Source organism: Psammomys obesus, unplaced genomic scaffold (genome assembly GCF_907164565.1).
Source record: "Psammomys obesus unplaced genomic scaffold, mPsaObe1.curated_primary_1811, whole genome shotgun sequence".
NCBI classification, from domain to species: domain Eukaryota; kingdom Metazoa; phylum Chordata; class Mammalia; order Rodentia; family Muridae; genus Psammomys; species Psammomys obesus.
This window is the reverse complement of record NW_026588368.1, coordinates 4,120,847-4,143,438: the sequence shown is the minus strand read 5'-3', so window position 1 is coordinate 4,143,438 and position 22,592 is coordinate 4,120,847. Positions and strand designations below refer to the sequence as shown.

Sequence of the window (22,592 nt, the reverse complement as noted above, 5' to 3'; positions counted from 1 at the left end):
TCTATCTATCTATCTATCTATCTATCTATCTATCTATCTATCTATCTTGCTAAAGCTCTGAAACATGCTGTGTGCTTTAAGCACACAGTCCTGTCCCTTCAGACAAGCCACACTCTAGGTCAACAGTCCCACGGGACCATTGACTATCATCCCAAGCAAACTTAGAGAGAGTGAGGCTTGCTATGAGCTCACTACCTCCACACAGCAGTTTCTGTCAGACAGGCCCTGGGAAACTTAGGGAAGCTATTTTATAAATCAACACATTAAAGAAATGTAAATTTTTGGTATAATATATGACACAATGGAATATGTAAGAATTCAAAATATTTATAGTGACTAGATCAATTACTTGTCCAAAATAAGGACAACTAACATAAATAAGATTATGTTAGATCACTAGTAATCATTTATTCTACATTAATATTTAAATGTTTTTATTACACACCTACCATTTATTGCCTGGTGCCTGTGGAAGGCAGAAGAGGGTGTTGGGTCCCCGGAAACTGTAGTTATAGACACTTGTGAGCTACCATGTGCTTGCTGGGAATCAAACCCTGGGCCTCTGGAAGCACAGCCCAGTGCTCTTAACTGCTGAGAAATCTCCCCAGCTCCTCTTCTACATTAACTTTTGTGGCTTCTTTATTAGCATTTGAATATGTTAATTTGACACAGAACACAGTGGTTTTTGGATGCACAGCCAGACATGTACTTCAGTGTCTTCTTTCTCAGGTGCTATCCACCTTGTTTTTCAGACAGTCTCTCTGGCTTGGAGCTCACCCAGTAAGCTGGGCTGGCTGGCCAGTGAGCCCCAGGGACCCTCCTGTCCCTTCTTCCTAGGATTATAAGCACGCATACCATGACACCCAGCTTTTTCATATGGGTTCTGGGGAATCGAACTCAGGTGATAAGATCTGCACAAGTACTTTAATGAGGTAGCTCCTTAGCCTGAACATAATCTCCTTTAAATATTCTAACATAATTATAAGCATCAGCAAAGAAACAGCAATAAACCATTTTTGAAAGTATTGCAAAATCCTTCTTTCCATGGAACCTACCATTGGTATGTCATGTTACAGTTTTAATAGCTCTAACTTTTTTCTCATAAAAAATTAAGGAATGGGCATTTATCATGACAACCCTATTATGTACAATTAAATATAGCATCATATTTAATGTATTAAATGTCACATTTAGTTTTAGACTATTCATTGGGATTATCATCAAATATTACTTGATTACATTACTAAAATTCTGAATCGTACACAGCAGGCAAATTCTGTGAGTGCTGAGAGGCATGTTGGGGGGCATGTGTGTGCCTGTGCACGCGTGTACAGGTGCACCCCCGTGCAGCAAGGTACAGAGGCCAGAGGCTGAGGTCAGCATGCCTTCCTCTACCACTTTACCGCCTTTTTTTTTTTTTTTTTTTTAAAGACAGGGTGTCTCACAGAACCTCAAGCAGACCAGTTAGGCTACAGTAAATGGTCTGCCTGTCTCTGTCCCCAGCGCTGACGGACAGACAGCGACCAGCACATTGGATTAGATTTGGGTGCTAGCGACCAGGCCTCAGGTGCCCAGGCTTGCGGAGGAAGCACTTTAAACACAAAGCCATTTCCCAGCCTTTTCGTATGTGTGGTATGCAGTATGCGCGTGTGTCCAACTTGTGGAAGCTGGCGCTCTCCTACCTTTATGTGGACTCCAGGGGTCACACCTCGGCTGTCAGGCCTGGCAGCAGGCTTTATCTGCTGGAGTGTTCTGTCAGCTACCTTGGTTTTCAGGACAGGGTCTCCCGCGGATGCTGGATCTCTCTTTTAGCTAGACTGGCAGGCCTGCAAGCTCTGGGGACCCAGCTCACTTTGTCTTCCCACACCGTCATCCCTGGCGTGTGGGTGCGTGTGTGCGTGTGCGCATGCTAGGACTGAACTCAGGTCCTCATGTTGCAAGTACTTTACCTATTGAGCCATCTTCCTAGTCATCTTCCTAGTAACAACTTCCTATATCTTAAATTCAAAGAGAAGAAACCATTACTAGATTTCGAAGTCTCTTTGGCAGTCACCCACAAAGCCTAAGAGCACGCACATACTTACCTTTCAAGCAGTGTGCTCCTATGGTGAAGGAGCTCTGAAGCTCACAGCTTCATTAGTCTGTCTCTAGTTCAACACAGGTGTCCGCTAAGACACGAGCGTGAAACGAGGACAGAACACTATACAGGCAACTGCTACTTCATCTCAAGTCCATCAACGATCATTTTGTTACCTACTGCAATCTCACTAGTACAAATAGTTACAACTCAGAAAGGCCAAAATTCTTTAGACTTTGACTTTTCAATGATTAAATATTCAAAAGACTGTCTTTCAAAAATACAGACCCTTTCTCTCAATCTCTTTTCACTATTCTTGGTGAAAAGAATTCTTGGTGATACACAAGGGAAAACTGCCACCAAACAAATCATTAATTCTGGGATGCTATGTATGTGTCCCTCTACTGTCTCCTGACCAAGTACCCAAATCCCCCATTCCTACTTAAGATTAGGATCAATGACTGGTTCATTCTACAGGCAAAAGAGCTGCTCAAGACAGGGATTAGGGAAACTCTCGCTTGAAATTTTCTAAGAAAAAAAGCTGCTTCCAAGCTAACAAATGCTAACCCCCTAGTCACTAACACTAAATGCAGAATATAAAGAGGACACCGCGACTCTCGGCCTTGGCCAGATGTCAGAAATAGATGACCACTGTATTAAAAGACTCACATGCGGCATTTCTGTAGAGAAGGAAAGGGTCCTGGAGCTGGAGGTCCAGGTCTTTAGTAATGGGTTCTGTTCTGTTTTCCATGCTGAGCCTATTCATAATGGTGAATCCGTGTTTTGGAGAGGCAGACCTGGAAATCACGGAGCAGGGGGAAAGACAAATTGCTAAGCATGCCAAACCTGCAGGGTAGCCACATTCTGACATCGTTTACTACCTTTGCTGTGTGCATTCAGTTTCCCAGTCTGCACACACAGGAAGCAACATTCTTTATTCCTGGGATCCTACACCATATATATATACACACACCTATATATCTATGTACCACAGACTGCCCTTAGGGTCATTTTTAATATATGCGACTGTGTATCTTGCATGTGTAACTTATCTTCCTACCTGTGCTGTACATTCCTTTAAGACAAAGATGGTAACTGTTTTCAAAAAAACTTCTACTGACAGATACTTTCAAAGGGTTTCAGAGTTAAATGAGTGTACATCAATTACAAAAGGATAGTTTTTATTGAAAGTGTAAATGTTAGTTTGAAACTGAGAACCTCAGGAAAATGAGGCAACTGTCAACAAACCTGGGAGACGAGGTTCATGTAACTGCCTGGAGGGCAGGTACCTTGTTGTCTTTGATAAAAAGCAAATGGCTGTCTGGACAAGCTACTATAAAACTTTTCTCAGTAAAACTGTGACCTTTAGATAACCTTATTTTTCAACTCATTCAATAAATCTTGAATACCTCCTCAGTAAGGTACCAAGGTACATCATGTGTGCCTTTGCCTGTGCTGGGGTGACAGCCATATCATAATTCAACCAAGAACCCTCTGGTGACAAATAAGTACAACATCCACATTTAACAGAGGCGAGCAGCACTCATTCATTCAAGTTAAGGAGGCTGCTAGGGTTATCACTAACAATCTGGGAGAGAATCAGTTTTATTTATTTTAACCACTTTATACCGATAAAGTACAACATTGCTACTTTGCCAAGTACAGGGTTTTATTTTTAGCGCCCCCCGCAACCTTCTAATCGATGAAAGGCAATCTTTGATGTGCTTTTATTCTACAAAGAGGTAAAGCACTGGTAGGTATAGCCTCAATTTCAAAACCAGAAATTTCTATTTAAACTTAAGAATAGATGAAAATGAACTCCCAAGCCTGACAGAGGGCCCTGAACATAAAATTCCAGAAATTTCAGTGAAATTCGGAAATCTCACTGACTGTGTCTGTATGAATGCTATCACAAGCAGATATGATTTTTAAGTAGGATGAGCCATCTCCATGCATTTCAATAGCAAAAGGTCTCATGGCATAAATGGCATGGAACCATACCACAGTTTATCCAACAAGCCCAGAATCAAAGATGCCAGGTGCACTAAAAACACTCCTGGAAGAGAAGTGAAGGTGGAGCGCAGCCAGCATCATGTCCTTAACTCAAACTGCTGTCATTCCACAGCGAGGTAACGGTCTCTCCAGAACAGGCACGTGCACATGCGGGATGGGCAGGCACCCGCGTGGGAAGGGGTGGAAGGAGAAGGTTTCATCATAAAAAGAGATAGTTTTGGGAAGGGAATTAAGAAGAAGGAGGGTTTATTTTTCTCAGCCAAATGGTGTGACTTATTATTCCATTAGCAACATGGAGCATATTAAGCTATATTTGATTTGTGTGATGGGCTGTGTTCAAGTGGCAGAAGAGTTGCCTACCATGCACGAAGCCCTGCTTCCATCTCCAGTATTACATAAAATTGGCACGTGGCTGTAGTTCCAGCACTTGGGAGGATCAGAAGTTCAAAGCTATCCTTGGTTACACGGTTAGTTTGAGGCCCACCTGGTCTACTGAGACACTACCTCAAAAATAAAAGACTTGAAAATGCAAAGACATACTTGGTTTGGGCACAAAAGAGAAAATAGTTGTATAATTCAGCAGAAAAGTCCTTAAAATCATCACCAATATATATTAATGACTCTCTCCCTTCAAAATAGCCCTCCTCAGAAATGAAAGAGAATACAGACTGAATGCTTTAGTTTTTCTCTTTACGCTTTACATTCCTAACAGTATTCATGCCGAACAAATCTACTTGGTACTTATGGAATGTTCTGGAATAGAACATGGACTAAAATGCCAATAATTCTTGGGTATTCATGACCTGAAACGACGAACTTGCCCAGCCTGCAGCCTGGCTAGCCATTCCTTCTTGTCCACTTGCTTTCCCTGGACGACAGGGCAGCTGCCACCCTCTCCCACTGTTCCTATACTATGCCTCCAAATGGCCTCTTAAGGCTGTCCTAGTTCTGCTTTTTATGTTCTCAACTTATACCCATTTCCCTTTTGACAGTCCTCTTAGACAATGCCAACCTCTCCAACAATTGCCCTATGCCAAGCGGCTGGATTCCTGAATTTGAACTGAGACCACTGTTGTGCTACTTCAAAACCCTGAAGACCAAAAGCTGGGGGTTATAGCTCAGTGATAAGAGTGTGTAAGCTTGAGGCCCTCACATCCCCTGCTCTGCAAAATACACAGAGATCAAGTAGAAACGTAGACCCTGATCTGTGACACCCAACCCCTTCTCTCCCTGGCTGTTCGAATTCTACTAACAATTCAGTCATTCAGTTCAAATGCTGCCATTTACTCAGAGGCTCCATTTCTCAATGTCACCATACCCTCCGTTCACACAGACTTTCATTTCAGCTACAGTTATTCTGGTCCCAACTCTAGCATCCCCTACCTACTTCAAGGCAATCATCCTCTTAACATCGTGCCTAATTCCAGTTTCTTTTAGAACAAGTGCCTCCTTGTGATGCTAACACATTGACTCTCCATGCATTTTCACAGCTTATTAAGAATCCTGGTGTCCATAAGCCTTCAGCTACTCCCTACTGCTAGAAAAATAAACTTCAGAACCCTTAGTCTGCCATTCTGTCTAATAGCATCACTTATGCTAATATGAACCTTCCTTGTTATTACAATTTATTGAATTTGTGTCCTAGCTGTGGCCCCCTCCCTCATCTCCTTCCAGTCCCACCCTCCCTCCCCCTCTTCTCCCTCTATGCTCCTCCCTTAGTCCACTGATAGGGGAGGTCCTCCTCCCCTTCTATTTGACCCTAGCCTATCAGGTCTCATCAGGATTGGCTGCATTGTCTTCCTTGGTGGCCTGGCAAGTCTGCATGCCCCCCTCCCAGGGGAAGGTGATCAGAGACTGCCACTGAGTTCATGCCAGAGAAAGTCCCTGCTCCCCTTACTAGGGACCCACTTGGAGACTGAGTCTATGGACTACATCTGAGCTGGAGTTTTAGGTCCTCTCCATGCATTGTCTTTCACTGGGGTATCATTCTCTTCATGGCCTCCAGGGCTCAGTTTTTATGGCTCTGTAGGTCTCCTTTTGGAGCTCCTGTAATAGGAACCTTCTATATCAGAATAAATCCCTTACTGTCCCTTTATACAAGAAGCTCTGTGTCTCTACTTTTGCCTTTCTTCCTGTTGAGACTTCCTGTCATGAAGCCCAATGTAAGGCCAGTCATTGCACACAATGCCTTCCACAGCCACAGCAGCCCAGTGCGGCTTATTCAGCAACCAGTTCTTGGGACGGTGTACCCTGTATTGTGTTTATCTTAAACTTGAATATATGTAAATATACACTTATTTCTTCAGTGAAACTGTTACACTGGTTAGGGTTTATTTTTGTATTTTGTTTATTTATGTTTAGTTTTGTATTTAATCTATGTACTCCCACTAGGTGACAGAATTCAGGTAAGATATTTATGTGGAAATTTGAATGGATAAAACGTAGTCATTAAGACAATATACATACTGTGTGTCTGCACGCATGTGTGATGTTAATGATATCTGATAAAAAAAAGAAATGATTAAAAGCACGAGCTTATTAATTAAATTAATTCTGAAACAGCATTAACTAGACAGTGGAAGACTGAGAGACAGACTCAGTTCTGGGGCGTGCTTTTTTAAGCAGTTAAAGGTGAGGGAAGGTGAGCCACAAAGCCCTTTCCAACCGCCGACTAATTTAGCTTTCCTAACAGTGCACCGCTAATCTCTTGGCAGTGCAGCGTGTTAGAGAACCGTGTGCAAGTCACTGGCATCAGACAATGACTAGGTACTGCTAAACCAAATATTAAGGTTTAGGTTGGAATTACAGCCTGAAATTAGTACCATCTGAATGTGCCAGGTGACATTGTGTGTTATTTTATTCCCCCTTGCCAACTAGTCATTTCAGATGGATTCGGTTGTTGTACTTCTTTGAAAGAAAACTGCCTTTCAAGAAGTGACAAAATTAAGCTAAAATATTTCAAAAAGTATTCTTTTTTTAAAAATGGATACTCTTACCTTGTATAAACAAATAAGGTTCCTTCCACTCCAGTCTTCTCCTAGAAACAAAGCAGACACATCCCATCTGTACGTTCTCTTTATGCTAAGGCAGAGAGTGTGAACTCACAGAGCACCAGGGAGCCACACCCTGGCAGTATAGTACAAGAGGGGCCCCCAGGAAGGGGAAGGCAGGCATGGGTTGCCAAGACCAGGGCCTGTGAGGACTACTCGGCCACTATTGTCTTTCCCAAACACCGCGAGTGGCTCGCCTGCAACAGAGAAAGTGTGCTCTAGATTTAACCAGGAGGAAGAGATGGCAAGTGTGTGCCCTCTCCTCCAGCCACCTACGTGCGACCCCAGCAAGCTGTTACAGTAAGCTGTGATCTGCGCCGCATTCCCTCCACTTTATCTTGCGTTCACTGCCGTGTCCTGTCACGATGATGTCAATAACTCTACTCTGATTGTGAGACAGACAAGGCTACGCTAGAGTCTTCAAGCGAACAAACACCTTCTTGGCATGAAATACTGCAGTCACTTTGGCCAAAGACTTGAAATAACATTACACAGAAATATTACCAAGTTAGGACTCAAGAGCTGCCAGGGGAAATCTGGGGGAGGTGGTGAAGTTATAAAGAAAGTTTGAGCTCTTTGGCTTTCCTTCCATTTCTCCAAGACAGCAGGAACTCCGGCTACTTGGGCTCCTGTTCATCAGCACAGCACAATGCAGTTCTTTTGCTTAACCAGTGATGGGATTATTGTAATTCGGAATTTAATGTGTGCTTTTGGCATTTACATAATTTAATTTAAGCATTCTATTATCCTATTTAAGGCCTCAATTTTTTATAATATTCACTACCCAAATCATTTAAAACTAAGTACTCTATAATGCTGATGCAAGATACACTCTTTAAAAAATGCATGTCACGTTGGAATAACAATTTTTTAAAGGCACAGAACTGAAAGTATGATCTTTTCAAGCAATTGAGTACCGCTGTTTTCTTGGTGACTTGGTGCAGGGAGCTTTGAAGAGTGGTCGCCAGATGAGAAGCAGCCACGTCACCCGGGGCCCGTTAGAAATGCACTCTTAGGCCTCTGAGCAAACCCGTTCAGAGCTGAACTGGCATAGCTAGCAAGTGTTTAGGCAGTATACAATACCTTTAAGAGGAAATTGCAAGAGCCAAGTTTTTGGTACTAGGAGTTACACTGATGCGAAACTGAAGCAGAGACAGGTATAGAGAGCTATGTGCATGCACTGTTAGGCTCCTACAAGATCAAAGCAGCTTCCCAGTGTCTGACCTGGGCCTCCTCACTTTGGAATGCAAATCAAACCTTCCATATTATCTGCACGCATAAGCTGAGTGCTTCCAATTGATTGCTTTTCTTCCCTTGCAACAAAGATTCTCTTTACTTAAAGAACAAAAAAAGTTAACAACTTTAATTTAGAATAATCCAAAATCAGAAGTTTAACTACAACTCAAAAACAATTCTCAAACTTGAGTGTTGTTTGAAGTTGCTTGTGAGAAGGAATTACATGGTATTCATGGGAAGGAATTACATGGGTATTCATGGGAAGACACAGTAATCACAACATGAGCCTGGAGTGAAGTTCCTGCCAGATCACATTGGGATAATTCATTTACTGTTCTGTCTCATCTTCTCCATTAAAAAGATAACTGGCTTACACAACTCAAATCTTTTAATAATTAAGAAAATGCATTTTTAAGAGCCCTTACTTGGCTAAAAGGAGCTCTGGAAACGTATTGCATTGCTGTTAGAGCCATGCTGGCTCAAACTGATTTTCAAAGGTGGCCAGGTGTCTCTCTCTCTCTCTCTTTCTGTACAAATCAGTGAATTTAGGGCACAGCAATAGTTAAAACAGGCTTTTATTAGCTCTCTTCAGATCCTCTAGATAAGGCAGACTTAAAGTTATAAGTTCACAGTTCTGAAGTATTTTAGCCTAAACTCTGAAAGTAAAGGTGGAAACACACACACGTGTGTGCGCACACTCACACATGTTCATTACTCAAAACAATGAAGAGTATAAATAATGCTGTTTCATAAACTGTTAGAAGTAAATAAACTGACATCTGAAACAACTGAAAGCAATCTCAAATTTTCTGAATTTTCTAAATTAAAATAATCAAAAGTGGGTCCACCTTATTTTTCTGAAGCTGTCCCTGTCCATTGCACACCTAGCAGCAAAGCCACCTTTGCAGCTTCTGGCACTATCACAGCCGTCTAGGGCTCATCCAGAGCTCCGATCTGATGAATTGCACCTCTGAACTCAGCTGCTGTGATGCACAGGAAACTCAGAACTGTTAACCGGAAATAAGGTTAAGACACGCCTTCAGCTTTGCTTTGCTCATGTTCTGGACTTCCTATGTAAATGCCTGCTCACTGCAGGGCATTTGGCAAGACCTCTGCTTCTACTCTGCGGATCCTGCCAGCACCCTCATCCTCTAAGTTTCCTAACACTGTCAAATGTCACCAGAGTTGGGGGTGGGGAGAATCAAATCCTCTGGGAACAAATGGTCTGACTACCTATAGATATTCATTGACAAACAGGGTATTTCGGGGGAGGAGTCTTTCTTGGCAAAAAGGAGTAACGTTAGTTCTAAAATTCCTATTCTAGTTATGGCAAAACTCTTAATACTTTGTGCTTTTATGTGTGTGTTCTGGGGACTAAACGAGGGCTGTACACATGCTAAGGACATGATCTACATGCTAAGCACATGCAGTCCCTTGATCCTCATGCTCTGTGCACCCTTCATTTCTCCTCTGAATACCAGATGTAGATGTCCAACAAAATACAGACTCCCCTGCTAGACCCCACTGGCCTTCTTGCAAATACTTTCTCTTTCATTCCTAAGAATATCTTTATATTTCTAAGGTTCGCATTTGAAAGGCTTCCACCCAGAGATCTGACTGACACAGCACAGGAAAACAGCAGTGACAACTTGATTCCCCCCCCCCCCCACCCCGTGACTGCTCTGTTGTTCAACTGGGCCTCTCTCCTTTGCCAGGCAACCACAGCCTAGAAGATTAGTACTTTGAAAGAACGACCTTTTACTGAATGAATTATGCCCTATGTGAAGAAAACAAATCCAGGAAGCAGGAAAACAAGAGCCCTGTAGATAATGCGTCATGACACTTTTGATGTGGTGTTTGTGACTGGCCTTCACTGGCTATCTGGCCTTGCCTCTGTAGGGATTTTTACAAGGTCTCTGCCACACAGGGCTAGGAAGAGGCTCTAGGAAACCTGTTACTCAGGCAGGGAATGCTCCACTGGACATTTCAACAGCGTCTGATGTCTAGCCTGAGCCTCCTGCTCAGTCAATTTATGCCACTAACCCTTATTGGGTCCTACACCATCCACACCTCCATGTAACTACAACCTGTGGGGCACAACCCCTTTGGCAGGCCTCTAGCTCCCTAAATATTTACATTACAATCCTAACAGCAGCACAATTACAGTTATGAAGTAGCGAGGAAAATAATTTTAGGCTTGGGGGTCATCACAACATGAGTTTAAAAAAGGTCCTGGCCTCAGGAAGGTTGAGAACCACTGCCTTAGAGAGAAGCACCTAAGTGTGGAGTATCTTCACACAGATGCATGTTTTGGTGAAGGAACTCCCTTTACATAAACACCCATATGGTAATTTCCTCTGGTGACCAGAAAAAAAACAGCCCCAGTTAACAGAGCCAGAAGCAGTCAGAACCCTGAACATTTTCCCTTCCAGTCTGGCTACTAGAACAGACAAGAATTCTTTGCCTCGCCTCGGTTAATAACTTGGAACAAAACTATTGCAATTGATTCCCAACCATTTTTCAAGGGTGCTGGGGATGGAGCCAGGTGCCTGCCCCAAGCTCCATCTCCACTCCTTTCTTCATCCTTTTTGTGTTCTTGATTTTCATGTCGTTCTTAGGAAGGCCTACCTAATAATAAATCTGCTTAATAATTAAAGTTTTCCTTGCATAAATTTTGATGTTTGTTTCAGAGTTGGTGAACACACCACATTAAAAAAATCATTTGAAACCCTTGCAAACTGTTCTTCATATCCCATTGAACCGTATTAAGACCGATGGTTATATACAGATGAATAGATGAATAAATATTTGGACAAAAGTCACAAATGAGGGACAAATGACACCTTTATATTCAAAGGGGTGGTTTACAAATGATATGAATCAATGCCTACGCCAAAACTAAGTTGTTTTTTCATTCCAATTCTATTCTAGTTGTGAGGGAAACCAAACCTCATCCAGTCACTGTAGGCTGGGGCTCGCTCTTGTGAAATGCACTGAAACGGTTTAGCCTACCAACTGTGAATTCCTACATCAAAGTCTGGGGCTTCTCACCCATACCCATCTCCTCTTTATTCCCCCAAGCTTGCTCTTAAGTGGGTGCCTGCCCTGCATTTCTGACTCCGGCTTCTCCCCCTCGGCGAGGCTGGACTTCTCTGCACCCATCTAAGCTAGGGGCTCCGCTCTGCCCTCCGCTGCCGGGGAGCTTCTGTCTTCCGGCCTCAGCGGCTCGGGCCACACCTTCGGTATCCATCTTCCCCACCCACCGGTGGGTCGCGCAGCCCGCCCTCCACCAGGACCGCTCCCCGCCCGCCTGTCCATGCCCAGCATCCTTCCCCCAGCGCCCCTCCCCGCTGTCCGCACGGCCGCCGCGTCCGCACGCACCCACTCGTTGGCCCGATGGCCGAAAGTGTACAGAGCCACCTGGCTGGCCACGTCCTCGATGCGACTGATGTAGGGGTCGTGGCGCCGCAGGGCTGCCAGGCTGATACCATGCCCCTTCCCAGGCAGGCCACCAACCACCGAGGCCGCCATCTTCCCACCCGCCCTCTTGCCCGGCCTCCAGGAAGCCCCCTTAATCGACTGCCGAACGAGCGACCGCAGCGGGGCGACCTTCCGGCACTTGGGGACCCAGGCTAGGCTTGCCAATCGACGCCCGGGCCCTCTCGCGGAGGATCGTCGCCCTGGCAACAGGAAGCCCAGGCCTGCTCTCCGAAGCCCATTTTATCCGCTGTGTTTTTTTCAGGAGCTGCGTGCATTTCCTTCTTGGATATGGCCCTCGCCTCGACCTAGCTCCTCGACGAGCAAACGCGATCAAAAATAATAACTCCAAGAAGAACTCTGAGGATTCTCAAAGGATGCTCCCCAATAGCTGTGAGGGATTCCTGGAGAGTCTCAGAGGCCTTCAGGGTTAAGACTGTCCTCTGCAATGCTGAGACTTGCCTGACGTGCGCACACTGAGGATGAGTGCACCAGTACTAAACTAAGGCAGATCCCAAACTTTATCACCAGTCGCTGTAGTTTTGCTGCTGTGCATTCTCTGGAAAAGTTGACATGCAGCTGAAGCCAGGTGTCACTTGACAAAAATTGCTAATTTTGTTAAAATTCAAGCTCTGGATATACTTTAAAAAATTATCCCGGGGAGTGTGTGTGTGGGTGTGGGGGGGGGGGGGCTAGAAAGTATTTGCCTCTAGGAAAAAATGTTCTGTGCTTGAGGTGGGCTGACTTGGTGGTTTTATGGGGAGGAGGGTTGTTGTTTCTTGAGATAGATTTCTATGGTAGGCTTCAACCTGTCGAGCTCTGGCTTGGGTCTCCAATGCTTGGATTACCCGGCTCTGTCACCCATCCAACCCAGGGGGTTTTGTTTTTACCTCCACAGAGCATTAGTTTAACGTGAAAGAAGATGAACAAACTATGGTTATTCAGATAGATACTGGATAGGCTTTTTCAAATCTGAGATTTTTTTCCTGTCACTTTCAAGAAAACGGGATACTGTTGTTGCCAAGGATAATTTTTGAGATTAATTCTTAAAAATTGGCCATGAGCTTGACAACATCTCAATACTTAGATCTTTTCAGATGAGATCTGTGGTGATAGCACTTAAAAAAAAAATATGGTCTAAATGGAAACTGTCAGCATTTGAAGGATATTACTCCCTTAGCTCAGCGACACGTTGCTTTTTCACATAAGATATCGTCACAAACTCATGCATAGGTAAAAGATCCACTGAGGGTCAAGGTGGACCAATGGACTTCAGTGCCCCACAAAATAGGAAAAGTTGATAGGATTCCAGGGTGTCAATTTTTGATATATCATCAGAGAATATTCATAGTTACATTAAAAAGGCAGTAAAGATGTATCCCTTATACAATTACACTGTGTTTGTGAGGCTATGGCTTGTTCCATGTATGTGAAAGGATGTACATATGGCAGTAGATTATAGGCAGGAACAAACACAGTCTCACTATCTACCAAGCCAGACATGAAAGAAACTTTCTAAAATGTATATCATTTTTCTCATTCTAATAAGAAAATATGTTCATGAATCCTATCTATATTTATGTTTATTTTTTTATTTTGGGCTTTATGTTTGTTTTTTATTGTGAAATGGGCTTATGTCGCTAACTCTAACTGGCTGTATAGCTAATGTTGACCTTGCGTTCTTGATCCTGCTGCCTCCATCTTGCAAGTGTCAGGTGTCCGACACCACCCCCACCTTACTAGTTTTCACTTGCTCTTTTATGTGTGATTATGTATTCGTGTGTGTGTATTCACGTGTGTGTGCAGGTACATGTGACTCTTTGTGGGGGAGGCAAAAGTCGACATTGGGCACCTTCCTTGAGTACTCTCTACCTTGTCCTTTGAGATGGGAGATCTCTGCACTAGTGCCCTTATTTTTATTTTTAAAAATTTACAGCCGTGCTTTTTAATACCAGCACTTGGGTTGCAGAGACAGGTGAATCTCTGTGAGTTTCAGGCCATTTTGGACTCCACAGTGGGTTCCAGGCAAGCCAGGCTACATAGTGAGACCCTGTTTTTAAGAAACTTAAAATACAATAACAACAAAAAAAATGTGGAGCTGGTTTAGCAGTGAAGAGCACTTTCTGCTCTTGCAGAGGAGCTAGGTTTTATTCCAGTAATTTGGAGGTTTGTAATGGTCTGAAACTCCAGTCCCAGGGCATCTCAAGCCCTCTTCTGGCCTCCAAACACCAGGCATGTGCTTGGAACATACATACATACATACATACATACAGGCGAAACAAAAACACACTCAAACTAAAAACTCTCTAGGATAAAATGATGTATGTTTGTGTCTGATGTGCGGCTAGCGTATATGTGCATAAATGTGTGTGAGCACAGACTCTCGACTGTGCATGGCTTGTGTGTGTAGATCGAAGGACAGCCTCAGGGTCAGTCCTTGCCTTCTACGTTGTTTGAGGCAAGACCTCTTGCTCACCATTGTTCCTCTGCTTTTGCCTCCCATCTCACTGCAAGCGTGCTGGGATTACAGATCGGCACCGTCACATCCAGCTTTGGGTGGGTTCTGGGGATCTGAACTCAGGTCCCTCACGTCGTCTCATGAGCGCGTTATCCACTGGACCATCTTGGCAACTCGTTTTACTTCTATTATAAGCGAATAAATCCTCTGTAGTTGTTGGCTTCAATTCCAACACAATGGCATAAGTCACGTAAATGAAAGTCTCTTGAAAGAATTCTTTATAAGTTATGAAGCTTTTAGACCAACAGGTTGAGAATCAATGATAGAAACCGTTTGCTTTGTGTTGAGAACCCTAAACCCACATTTATGAATTCTGGCAGAAAGATGAGCCTCTCGAAGCAATAAAAGACTATGATTTTCATAGTTACGCTTTTCTTTTTAATTGACATTTTTCGATTAAACTCCATTTTAAATGGTTATATAAAATATAAGCATAGGCCCCCAATGTAGAAGAGTACAACAGGGCCTTCCAGAAGTTTTAAAACTGGGCCTGAGGTTAATTAGCAGTCTGACCCGGGACATACATTCATATATTAGTGTAAAGGTTAGTGTGAACTGTCAACTTGACAGGCTCTAGAACACGTAGAGCTTCTGGGCCGCACCTGTGCAGTATGAGCTAGGCTAGTCTTTGGACATGCTCATGGGAAATTATCTTGATGAGGTTGGTTGACGTGAGATGAGAAGCCCGAGTGGCAGGCAGGACCATTTTCTGTGCTGAGATCCTGGACTATATAAGATGGAGAAGGTAAGCCAGACCATTGCTCTCTTTATTCTCTGCTTCCTGGTTTTGTATTCCATGTGACCTGATGGTCTGCTGCTGGGTTGAGCACCACACCAGAAGTGTCTTCCTCCAGCAGGACGGTTCAGGAACTGTCAGCTTCTGGGCAGGAACAGAGGAACCTCAAGATCAAAGGTTCTGTTTCTCTCAGGGGCAGCTAGAGCACTCAGGGCCAGGCCCCTGTGATAGCCAAGCCTTCAGTCTCACCAAGAGAGGCAGAAATTAGTTTTCCCCTGGTTGCTACAGTTAGCTCTTTTAAATGAGATTGCAGGTATCAGACGGCAGTGGAAACTCAGGGGTTCCAAATGCCTGGGGTGCTGCTGCAGTGTTACAGCACTTTGGTTAAGCCCATGTATTAACGGCAGGGGTGCGGAACTTCCATGCCTGGTCATCTCGCAGCTGAAACACAGGCCTGGTGATTGGGTGCTTCTCCGCCCGTCAGACCAGGCTCATGGTGGACAGGCAGGCTCCAGGGGTGACCTAGGCAGCTATGGCCGGCAGCTAAGTCCTGGGAGTTCAATGACATATTTTCAGGGAGGAGGGGAGCCCTTCATTCCCCAGAATAAGTGACGAATATCAGATAGTCTAGGTAGAGGAATGGAATGAGAGAGCGTTTAGTTCATGAATCAGGGACATTATAAACCATGGTCAGTGGGAGAGGTTCTGAGGGCGAATGTGTTTGATTTGCTGGGGCTAGGGGCTCCAAGGATACCTCATCTATATGTAACAGAACAGTCCTATCGTAAGAGGAGGAAAGCAGTACTTAATTATCCTATGGGTGGGGAAAGAACTCCAAGTACGGTCAAAGGTCATTGGTTGCAAGCCAAGACAACAAGATATCTTATTAGAATAGGGTGGGTGTTTCCAGCAATCCTCAGGTCCACACTGAATGGGTTTCTTATCAAGAAAGGGCCGAGTTTTTTCTTTTTCAAAAGAAACTCTTTTTCTTTTGAGTTTCTTTTGTTGCAGTAACAGGAAAGGAAGCCAAGGTGACTGATATCAGTTATTAACTAAAAATTTCATGAAATATTATATTAGTGAAGGTTCTCTAGAGGGATAGAACTGATAGGATGTGTGTGTGTGTGTGAGAGAGAGAGAGAAAGAGAGAGAGAGAGAGAAAAAGAGAGAGAGAGAGAGAGAGAGAGAGAGAGAGATATTCCTTAAGGCATCTTACATCAAAACAATAATATCAGTTGTCTCACACTTGGGATACTGAAAGTCTGGTAGTTGCTCAGTACATAAAGCTATATGCCCCATGAGTCCCAATATGGAACTGAATACTTGGGTACTTGGGCAACTTCTGCTGGTCCCTACTCAACAATAGAAGCCTAGAAACATGGGTTCTTATATCAGTATCAGCAGCAAATCAATCCTGTAACAAGAGAGAAGGCCAGCAAGTAAAGGTGAATAATATTCCTTGTGCCACACCCTCTTATCTGGGCTGCATTTAGAAGACAATGTCCATACTTGGGGTAGGTCTTTCCATATCAGCCAACCAATTAATCAATGAAGGCAATCAGGATAATTCTTGAGGTGAGGCTCCCTACTCAGGTGATTGTAATTTGTGGTAAGTTGTGGTCACAAAGATTAACTGTTTAGATAGATAGATAGTTGGATAATGGGACACACACAGTTTTTGTTTAAAAATGCTGACCCTTTAAGGTTGATTTCATGATTCACTGAAGGAATGTGACTCGCAGTTTGAGAAACAGAACAAAACCATGTTGTCTAAATATCATTTAGTCCTTACGGCCTTCTACTCCCCTCAAGTGGCCATCAAAGTTGACTAGACAGAGTTCCAGGTTAGCCCACTAACTTACTGCTGGCTCTGCAAAGCTCTGTGCTCCTGGCCACATGCTTCTCAAAGTCACAAAATTCCTACCCTGAAGAGAAAAACAATGTCTACACCCTACTCATAAGGTCCTAACAATAAACCAAAGTTTGATTCCACCAGAGTTCACGATGGGGAACCAATGAGTTTATTGGGCTTACTTACAGAGCAAGGATAACCTTTAGGGGTGACCCTAAAGCAGGAAGTAGCACTGCAAAGTTGCTACACAGCATTGGTGACAGCAGTGTGTCCTCATCGTCACCTACATGAATCCCCCTTATTTTAGTCTTCCCAGCCTGCATGTTATAGTCCCTTCATAAGACCATACGGCATCACTGCAAAACTGCATATAAATGGCTGAATACTGGTAGATGAAGGTCCAGTGACCTACCCTTCCATCCTGGAGGGAATGTCAATAGTCCACAGGCCCAGCTGTGGTGAGCTCTCACAGGCAGGCACAGCTAAACTCTTGGAAATAGTGCCTGTTTTGCTTGGAGCCTAGTGCTGTGCAACAAACTTGACTTTGTCCTATGGGTAAAGTAGAATTTTCTGGTTAGTTCTCAAGCCCTTCCTCAGCTCTTCTGTTTTTGTTCACTCGGCAAGAGCACACAGATTCTGTTGTGTGTTTGCCTCATTTATAGTGGAGCATTGCTTACTTTTTCCTAGTCTTTTTTTCCCATTGTCCCCACAGACCATTTTTCTCTTAATTTTCAGTTTTCCCCGGTTTAAAGTGAGATGAATTAACCATGCTTTCCAAAGAACAGGCTGCTTTGAGCTCAATAGAGAAGTCAGGCCATGCAGGCACCATTATAGCACCAGAAATACTCATAAAAACATCCAGGTATTATCACCTGAGTAACCAATACAGCCACAGTCACTGGGCGCTTACAGAGAATACACGGCGTGACATCTATTCATTCCTTTTCCATGACTTGTTCAACACCAGGCGCTTCTCAGGCTTGACCTCATAAGCACTAAAAAGAGCATCCTGCCACCTGCTTAGAGATTCACAGGCAAGTCTCAGTGAAGGATTTGTGTCTTGTCTTTGTTTGCTACTGGAATTAATGAAGGAAGCACCCCACCTCTATTCCACCTCACTGTGCCTGGCAGTTTTCACCCGATTACCTCTCACATTGCCATCTGTTTTCCTCGTCTCCTCCTTGAATGACCTTTTCCCCAGAATGCTCACTCACTGTCTACTTTCTCCGTGGAACTCTTTCTGCCTTTTAAAACCTCCACGTGCCCCCCGTCACCTTCTTGTGGGGCTTAACTTAGTAGACCCTGAATTAGAGCTATTAATGTATTTATATGATATATATATATCATATAAATATATATATATAATCATAATTCTAAAAGGGGTAACATGGATTGTCATGATAAAAGAGAATTGCTACAGAAAGCCTAAAAACAGTTTTCACATTTGCACAAACCTAGCTTAGAGTTTCTTTGCAAATAAGTAGGTAGAGCAAATAAAGACAGATTTCATACAAAAACATTTTTATTTCATACGTGTTTGTTTTTTATACCCTTTGTTGTCTCTCTACCACTCGGTCTAACACCTTGTGCTTAGTGGAAGCTTAGAAAATGCTAACTCTATTGAACAAAACCTGAATTAGCCGGCTTTCTACATTAAGTTTCTGTTTTTAAAGAGGCCCGGATTTACAGAACATTGAAATCCAAGTTGAGATAAAGAAGCCCATGGTAGTGAATTCTGAGCTTTCCAAGTTAAATGGTAAGGGATATAAGAAGAGATGGAAAGAGTTTTTGTTCATTTTGTTTATAATTTTTCAAATAATTTTTAAGCCCTAAATATCAGAAACCATGTTTGGCAAAAGAAAAACACAAATGATGTTGAAAAGACTTCAGCACTACTGGCAGGTTGCTCATTTCCCTGGCCCACAGAGCGTCTTTTTCTTTGTTTCTCCCAAATGCCCAAAGTCTGGTCTTCTAGGGTGATGCCAGGAGCCTGTGCACTTCCTGTTTGAATAATCTGTATTTTTAGAATTAGTTTATCACTGCTCATGTCTACATTGTAGTATTGAGATCAGCATGGGTCCACTTCAAACAAAGACCTTGGAATCCACGTCCCTTCCACCTCCACCGGCTCCCCAGAGCTGCGGGAGTCCACTGTGTCTCCATAGTCCTCAGCCTGAGGCTGCAGGCTAACAGTGTGCCTTCAGGTTTCATTATTATCCTGTAATTGCCATTATGAGATTAAGTATGTGCCAGAACTTTGTTCTACGAGGTTAGATACTACAATTCAAGATAAGTACGTGGAGTGATAAAAGATAGTGTTTGTGTCTGGGAATATTTATACCAGTGTGATGACAGGACAAATTTGGCCACATAGTTCAACAAGGTACTTGTAAATGTAAAATGCTAAAATTGCTTTAAATATGACAATATAGAAAAAGATTCTTTGTATCATGTATGAATGTTTACACACAAAGCTGGACTTATTTTTCATAATAATTTAAAAATACAAATGCGTAATCTGCTCTCTTGCTTTCTTCTTTGTTCCGTAATTGACCTCTAAGTTAGACTGTAGCAGAAAAAGAGTCGCTTTGAGACTGCTCTGAGAACTGGGTATTAGAAAGTAACTATAACCTGCCTGCTGGGAATTTTATTTCAAACAATAGTAGAAAGTAAATTGTTAACTCTCTCCCCTAGGAGAGAAACAGTTTGAAGAAATGTGTATTGGTTGTTTTCAATTTGATTGTTTTCAATGCATGGCTCACTTATTTCTGAGGCAACTGAAGACAGCAGAAAGCAACCTACTCCCAAAAGGGAAAAAAAAAGATTTAATCTTTTCCTTCTTTATAAGAAAATTGAGATTATAGTACATCATTTCTTACCTTCTCTTTTCACTGTCTATGTACCCCCTTGCTGTATCTCAAATTCATTTCTGCTGCTTTTCTTTTAACTGCTAATATGATATACATATGTTCCTAGCTATATAAATACAACCTGTGTAGTTGTATTATCACGTGTATATAGTTTTCAGGACTGACCATTTGTATTCCATAACCATTTGATGTGCTCTTTCCTGGAACACTATTTCTTCTGCTGTTTTTTTTTTTTTCCATTCCTCACAGCACATTTATTTCAGTAATTCCATTATGTCAGAATATCCATTATGCTCTTAGCATGAGCATAGTGTTACACAATTTTCATAGATATAATCACATCCAAAACAAGTTCTAAACTTGAAATTCTAAACATTCTCATCATATGTAGAAATATTTTGAGTATTAATATTTTGCTAACTGATCAAATTTGGAAGATGATATAAATGAGAAAGCCTATTCTAAATTGTGTTGTGAGCTTTGTTTATTAATTGCATTTCTACAATGATAAATAGACAATCCTGTCCTTTAGGCATGTCAAACTGTACACAAAACGTTACAAAGAAACAAATCTGTTAACAAAAGTATGTCTTGCAATAAAGAACATTAGATTTTTAAAATCTGTTATGATACAAAAATGGAAAGGGTAAATAGCATCTTTGTTGACAAAGTAGGTCACATGGATGTACTACTTCATTGTCTGAGAAATGCAACTGGAGTAAAGAAAACTTCCTTACCACAAATAATTTCCAGGACTATGTACATATTTCTTTTAAAAATACTTGTTTAAACAAATCTCTCTCCAACTTTTTAGTTAAAAAAAAAAACATTCCATGTGATTAAAAAAAACATTTACACATCTAGATAGAATAGTACTCTGCCCTATTTGGGTAAACAGTCTCAAACTATGAAGTACATGATATTTAATGCCCTATAAATTTAGTAAATTTAGTTAGCAGTTGCTGGTATAAGACAAAACACTAAATACATAGTAACAAAATATAGTATCTTATTTTCTATGCAAGTGAGGGGAAACCAGAGCCTTGATTGTGTAGCACTGCAGAACATCACCTTCAGCACGTGTGTCCGAGAGGACCCCTGTGCAGCGTTACCCAAGTGGCTCTCGGGTGTGAGAGTTTTAGCTGAGTCAGCTCAGCCAACAGCTTAGTGACCCTTAAGAACACACTTCCATCCTATATAAAATACAGGCTACTTACTGTCTTATTCTCATGTCGCTGTGGTTCACATCCCCCCGTTTTTTCCTACTTCGGTGTTTATATATGTATACTTTCATGTGGCTTACGAAAAAAAAAAAAAGACAAAGAATTTTAAATTTACATTCAGTTAAACTTGCTATTTAAAGGGAGGGACTCCTTATTCCATGACGCTGCTTCTGCCATCAGCAAAGAAAAAGAAGTTTCTGTGATAGAGACCGGTGTTTTAAGTGGTGAGGTGACTTCCACCACGCCAGCTCCAGTCCGTGGAAGATTCGCATTTACAATGTGTTGTTGCAAGTGCTTAATCCAGTCTTCCTGAACAGACAGTGGCCCCCGAAAGACTAGGCCACAAAACCTGCGTCGAAGGATTTATACCTCGTCAGCGCCATGAGGTAATGTTATCATTTTCTTCTTGCTTCCAGATCTTGACCTTGATTTCTCTTGCTTGCAATCTAAGGCTAAATTTCGGCTTATTAACATCTTGATGCAAGAATAATCTCATCCAAAATTAAGTCAAGGAGTTTGGTGCCACGTTCATCAAACCAGGGCGACTTTGGGAGAGCGCGGTGTCCCTGAATCATATTGCTGCACTGTGTGCTCCTAGGCTCCTGCTCTTAACATTCCTTAGTTGCCTGGAGTAGTTCTTTGTTTAGGGTTGAGGACCCATGAGCTTTCCTCTTTCCACGTCAGCATGTCCGCTGGTGCCATATCCCTGTTCAGGTCTTGTTTAGGCGACCATGTTTGTGAGGCTTCATGGGTTTAGCAGCTCTTACATTTTTAGGAGACGCAGTCTCACAGCAAACTTCATTTTGATTGGTTGTAGTTCTCTGAAATGGCTTCTATATGCTGTTAGGAGAAGTTTCCATGATGAGGAGTGAGAACTACACTTATCTGTGGGCACAGGATACATATTTAGAATGTAGTTAAGGATATTCTGGTTAAGTAAAGTGCCAGTTATGGGTTCATGACATCACTAGCTCCAGGACGTTGGCTAGATTCCAGTACTCGGCATGATTTCTCTCTTGTTGGGTGGTTCTTGAGTCCAGTTAGAGAGCTGTTGGTTTCTGCCCGGGGAATGTATGGCACTATCATGCCATTAATGTTACCATGCCACACTGCTCATTGTTGTGGTTGCATGCAGGAGTCTTGTCCTGGGCATGGGGGAGGGGGAGGGTTGTTACTAGATCGTTCTTTACATTGACTTATTCTCATTGACTATCTGGTTTGAGCAAATACCATTCTGGGCACGTCAGCTAGCTTCTGTGTGGAGTAAGGGAATCAGATGTCTGCTTCCAGCTTCCAATTCTGTGGATCCTATTGCACGCCATCTGAGCATATCAACTTTTTACAGACATGTAGCTTAGTCTAGAAACAAAGCTGAAGGATCTTTTCACAGAGCAAAATTAGGTTAGGGCGGCAGCCCATTAAAGATGTCTTACTGTCATGCAGAACTGAGGCTGTGAGCTTTGGAAAGAGACTCTTTCTTTCTTTCTTTCTTTCTTTCTTTCTTTCTTTCTTTCTTTCTTTCTTTCTTTCTTTCTTTCTT

At 42.6% G+C, this 22,592-nt stretch overlaps 1 protein-coding gene and 1 pseudogene across 4 annotated transcripts in view; both read right to left on the bottom strand.

Annotated features, from left to right (window-relative positions):
• Window positions 1-11,915, bottom strand: part of Dcp1b (decapping mRNA 1B) — a 38,642-nt gene extending 26,727 nt beyond the window's left edge. For 2 of the 4 annotated variants that reach the window (XM_055604275.1, XM_055604277.1), the window contains exons 1-3: window positions 11,758-11,915; window positions 7,087-7,127; window positions 2,747-2,874 (exon numbers count right to left, since the gene is read on the bottom strand). In XM_055604275.1, coding sequence (XP_055460250.1) covers window positions 2,747-2,874; window positions 7,087-7,127; window positions 11,758-11,907 — 319 coding nt within the window. In that variant the 5' untranslated portion in view covers window positions 11,908-11,915. The remainder of the gene's footprint in view (window positions 1-2,746; window positions 2,875-7,086; window positions 7,128-11,757) is intronic. The other 2 variants (XM_055604278.1, XM_055604276.1) reach the window with 2 other exon arrangements.
• Window positions 11,916-21,169: 9,254 nt separating this feature from the next.
• On the bottom strand, window positions 21,170-21,526 carry LOC129674270 (zinc finger protein 644-like; annotated as a pseudogene).
• Between the last annotated feature and the right edge of the window lie 1,066 nt (window positions 21,527-22,592).